The sequence below is a fragment of the Ostrinia furnacalis genome, unplaced genomic scaffold, assembly GCF_004193835.3.
Source record: "Ostrinia furnacalis isolate ACB-3 unplaced genomic scaffold, ASM419383v2 OfSCF4897, whole genome shotgun sequence".
NCBI classification, from domain to species: Eukaryota; Metazoa; Arthropoda; class Insecta; order Lepidoptera; family Crambidae; genus Ostrinia; species Ostrinia furnacalis.
Genome location: NW_021135136.1, coordinates 162 through 4803, shown reverse-complemented (window position 1 = coordinate 4803; position 4642 = coordinate 162). Strand labels below are relative to the sequence as shown.

The window sequence follows — 4642 nt, the reverse complement described above, 5'->3', positions numbered from 1 at the left end:
ATCTTTTATGCTCGCTTATTAAAAAAAACAGTCTATATCTGATTCTAAATACTGAAAACGTTGAAGACATCATGACATGAAATATTTTATCTATAATTTTAATAAAGTTAATGTTCACATCTTGATTTAACGTCAGCTCATTAAGTAATATTTTTTGCATAAAAGTAATATTTTAAATAAATCAGAAAATTTAATTTTTTATGGCGATGAAAACTACTTTGTTAGTACCACTAAATTATTTATTCATTGGTGTCTAAGTGAAAGGTGTCTTAGATAAAAATACCTTCTTTCCATTGAAATTGTGTAACAAAATCGTGTTAAAATAACAGATTAGTATTCAAAACAACATATTTATAGGTTTACACAGCCAATGCTATTAAGTGTACAATAAAAATCGAAGATGATTTGTGGTTCATCCGCATTAATAGTGGGTCACGACTTGTTCTTGAGCATTGCATTCTCGGCATTGCATTGCTGACTTTTATATCCTATCTTGTTTATATTAAACCTTAAAGTAAATATTTGTAGCAGGCAATCATTTGGCTTTACGAGATCGAATCAGAAATGAGAAGATCCATAAACGAACTAAAGTCGCTGTCATAGCCCGACGGATTAACAAGCTGAAGTGGCAATAGGCAGAGCACAGTACGCGGAAGTTACGGCCGATGGGGCAGCAAGGTTCTGGAGTGGAGGCCGCGTAGCGAAAACGCAGCGTGGCACCTCCACCCATAAGGTGGACCGACGACTTCTTAAAGGTTGCAGGAAGGCGCTGGATGCAGGCAGCGACCAACCAGGTGATGTGGAAATCATTGGGCACCTATGTTCAGCAGTGGACGTCTTGTGACTGAAATAATGATGACGATGAATAGCTTGATCTATGATCATTTGACTACCGATACGGTTTTGTTTATTTATTTACTAACTCATCGCTAATACATACTTACATAACTATTTTCCCAAAGTACTTTTTAGATATACCTACGTCTTCCCAAACTCATTTTCAGGAAGGTAGGACAAAGCCTTGTTTTTGCCTCTGACAAATTAGTTCCCAGTAGGTTGGGTCTTTCGAAAGCTCCTGAATAGTCCTGTATAAAAAAACTCTTGCTGCTTTTACACTGTCAATTACACAGTACACAATAAGTATAAGAAGTACAATGACTGCACGTATCTCTGTGAAATTGTAATGAATCAAATCATAAATATTTATTAAATTTCGACCAGTATTTTGTCACTTAAGAATGAATGATGAATGAACACCAATGCAATGTCTGTCTCCACTCAATAAAGTAAGAGCAATTTAGCACAACTATGATATTGCTGAACCGACCAATCCAAATCACCGCTACCTTACAAGACATTTCAAGCAAAGTTACCTACAAATAAAATGAAACCAATACTAAAGTACCTAATAGAGGAAGTTTATTTTTATCCTCTTAATTTAGGAGCTCCAATTATATTTATTTTATTTTTTAACTTAATTTATCGTATCGAACATGAGGGACTACTAATAGGGTAGATATTAGTAAGTAGGTAACTACAGTTTCTTTCAGAAGATTTTATCTGAGAGATGTACCTAATAAACTATACTGAATTGTTTACAATTTTAGGGACCAAGGCTAAAATTGTTTGTTACTGTTTCTATATTTTATATTTATAATTAAATTTAGTTTCAGAAAAAATAACAAGAAATAAATGTAACTCTGACCCCTGACTATTATTCACTAGCAGAAGTTACTAAACATATTGCTATTTTGTATTTGGCGTGTCTAGTAAAACGGTAAAAATGATTATTCTTTATATTATGTACTAGAAGCGACAATAGCCCAACAGTTCCAGTGAAGGATTGCCTATTCAAGGGTCGCTAGTTCAATGCCCGTGAATTGCTAAAGTAGTGTGATGAATCCACCCTTAGTAAAAGCAGGGCATGAGGTAGGATGGATCATTACCCATAATGTGTAACGAGAATGGTATCTCAAATATTTTTTAAGCAAAGAATCTGTAAGATCAATCGCTGCTTGCTTATGTAATTAAATGGTAAATAACAAACTCCAATAACATTATTTCCTTACAATATAATTTTATTTTAAATAATAAATATGTTTCCTAAGTTTCTATCTAAAAGAAGGTTCCAGGAGAGTTTGCGTATGGCCCGTCCGCTTCAAATCCGTCGTACTCGGGGAACTGAGGGCTCACTTTCGGGAACACTGGAACAAAAATAAGGAGTTTCTATTAATAAATAGACTGTACATCATCAAGTATCATAATTTATTGGTGATCCATTGCGTCAGTGTCATTAATGTTAGGGTTAAGCAAAGTTCTGGATTCATTAATTAAGTTCTTCACAATGCAAGTATCAACTGTTCAATCGTGATCCCATCCCAGCTCCAGTTTTAAACAGATTTTTTAACCCGTAATAAAATTAACCAAAATAAAATAGGAGAAGCTGAAGGTAGAATTCAATTTAATTCCATGCACAGTGGATGAGAATAGACAAATGACGAACAAAGGGATAATAAACCTTCGATAAAAAGGTAAACCATACAGAAAGTACATAGATGCTTTACTTTTATATCAATTAAAACAGATATGAATTAATTTTGATAATTATAAGAAATTTTACACCACCCCTAACACCAGTTTCGCGCTTAATGATTTATTGGCTTGTGATTCTAAAAAACTTGAAATACCATTAAAAGACCATGTAAAGTGAAATTAGCAAACAATGGCCGAACAATGAGTGATCACTATCCGCTAATTGGAGAAGGACAATAGAACTCAGCTTTGCTTGCTACAGAGAGTTCGGTTAAAAAAAGCATTTAAAACAAATGATCATAATCTTTTAAGTTTCCTGACAGAATTTCATGTTTATTTAACCTACTAACATGTTTGGTTTCCACATGCATATGTTAGTATTGCTAAAATCTAACAACTTATGTTGGCCGTGTTTCGTAAAACCAAGCCCAAAAAGATCTGCTTAGGTAAATCGAAGATCTAAATAAACTTTGTTATTTTTCAAATCTCTTCAGATTTATCAATCAGAAAATCTCTTTCACTCACGTTGTCACCCAGAAGCTAAGATTCAACTGTTCAGTGGCCACAGTTCCAGCTACCCATTACCGATCATGTTGTCTCGTTCTATCGCAAAGAATTACCATTTGAAGAGAATGAAATAAATGAAAGAGAATGGAAATGGAATGAGTTAACTGCACACCTGGCAGCCGTGACGTCACATCAACGTTCTAGTACGAAGGCAAACGCGGGGAAGTGTGCGGATAAATGGGAGGGAGAGTCGCTTTCTAGCGAGGTGCGCAGTTAGCTCAATCGGTTCGTGCATCCCTTAGACCAGTAATTAAGTTTGATAAGTACCTACAAATACCAAACTATAAAACAATTATACTTACAGAACGACGCAGGCACAGGGTACGCCTGCTGATTGAAGTACTGGCTGGGCACCTCGACTGGTACCGGTATCGGTTTCGGCACGAACCGGATCACCGGCTTCACTTGCTGGGGAGGGGGCGGGGGTGGTGGGGGCGCCGCGTGGACAGATGGGCCGGACTTGGAGACGACCGCGTTGAAACCGTTCACGGAGTCCGCCGTGTAGTCCACGGTCCGGATCGAACCGTCCGGCTCTACCAGGGAGTATTGACCTGGAATTTGAGGAAAAACAAATTGAATCAATTGGGTGCGGTGGAAAATACAGGGTGGAAACGATAAGTGATCTCACTCGAATATTTCTAAACTATACAAGATATGAAAAAACTAATTACTGATCCTGAAAGTGCTTCACGAGCTCTATCAAACAGTACCAATAATCGGTTACATAATAAACTGGATCTATCCAAAAATTCAAACCGAAGAGTGTAGTTGCGATTTATGATTAAGATATACGAATATACAGGATGTCCCAAAAAGTAGTGTCAAGTCGAAACCCATAGCTAGAGCATCACTAGGGCGAAAACTATCAAAAATCGCGGAATATACATGGGGGTGATTCAGATAGCCCTAGAGATGCTTCACCTCTGGGCTTCAGCTTGACACTACTTTTTGGGACACAATAAATTGCTTGCGATCAGTAAAAAAATTTAACAAATTCACACAAAGAGAAAATTATGAAGCACCTGCTCGATGATAAGAATAAGGAACGTTTAACTGCAATCAAGATACTAAAACCAAAAATACTGTGATAAGGCACCAAAACATATCCGTTTTTCCGTATTTTAGGTCTTATTATCGTCGGTCGTACTAACAAACGATAATAGCTCAACGTTTGCAAACAATACTCGCTAGCTGATTAAATCTGCTGGGAGTGAGATTTCTAAGGGTACAATACATACAATACAATAGGTTTAATGTACTTTGGAATGTACAAAAACCCCTATAAAATCATGAATGTTTTGCTTGGAAAAATGTTTTTGTTTTTCGTCTAATCGGAATCTTGATTATGTTTTCTATTGTCACCAACCTAAATTCTAGTGCAATCGAAAAGTAATGAGAAATACACTTTATTGTGCAGTTAATAAGGCCATCGTTTTATTCTGAAACGATTGAAGTTATTTAAATTATAGGTGGTATTTGACTGTATGAGAAAGTCATGATAGTTTTGCGGAGGTAACTTTTCTTATCTTTCAAACTGACGGAC

The 4642-nt window shown here is 36.2% G+C and overlaps 1 protein-coding gene across 1 annotated transcript; it reads right to left on the bottom strand.

The window, feature by feature from the left end:
• Positions 1-2115: 2115 nt before the first annotated feature.
• LOC114360130 (cuticle protein 18.6-like) lies at positions 2116-3650 on the bottom strand (the record flags this gene model as incomplete). The annotated part of the gene is made up of 2 exons (XM_028314710.1): positions 2116-2204; positions 3402-3650. Coding segments are annotated over 2 exons (338 nt in total), but the record flags the coding sequence as incomplete, so codon positions are not given.
• Positions 3651-4642: the final 992 nt, after the last annotated feature.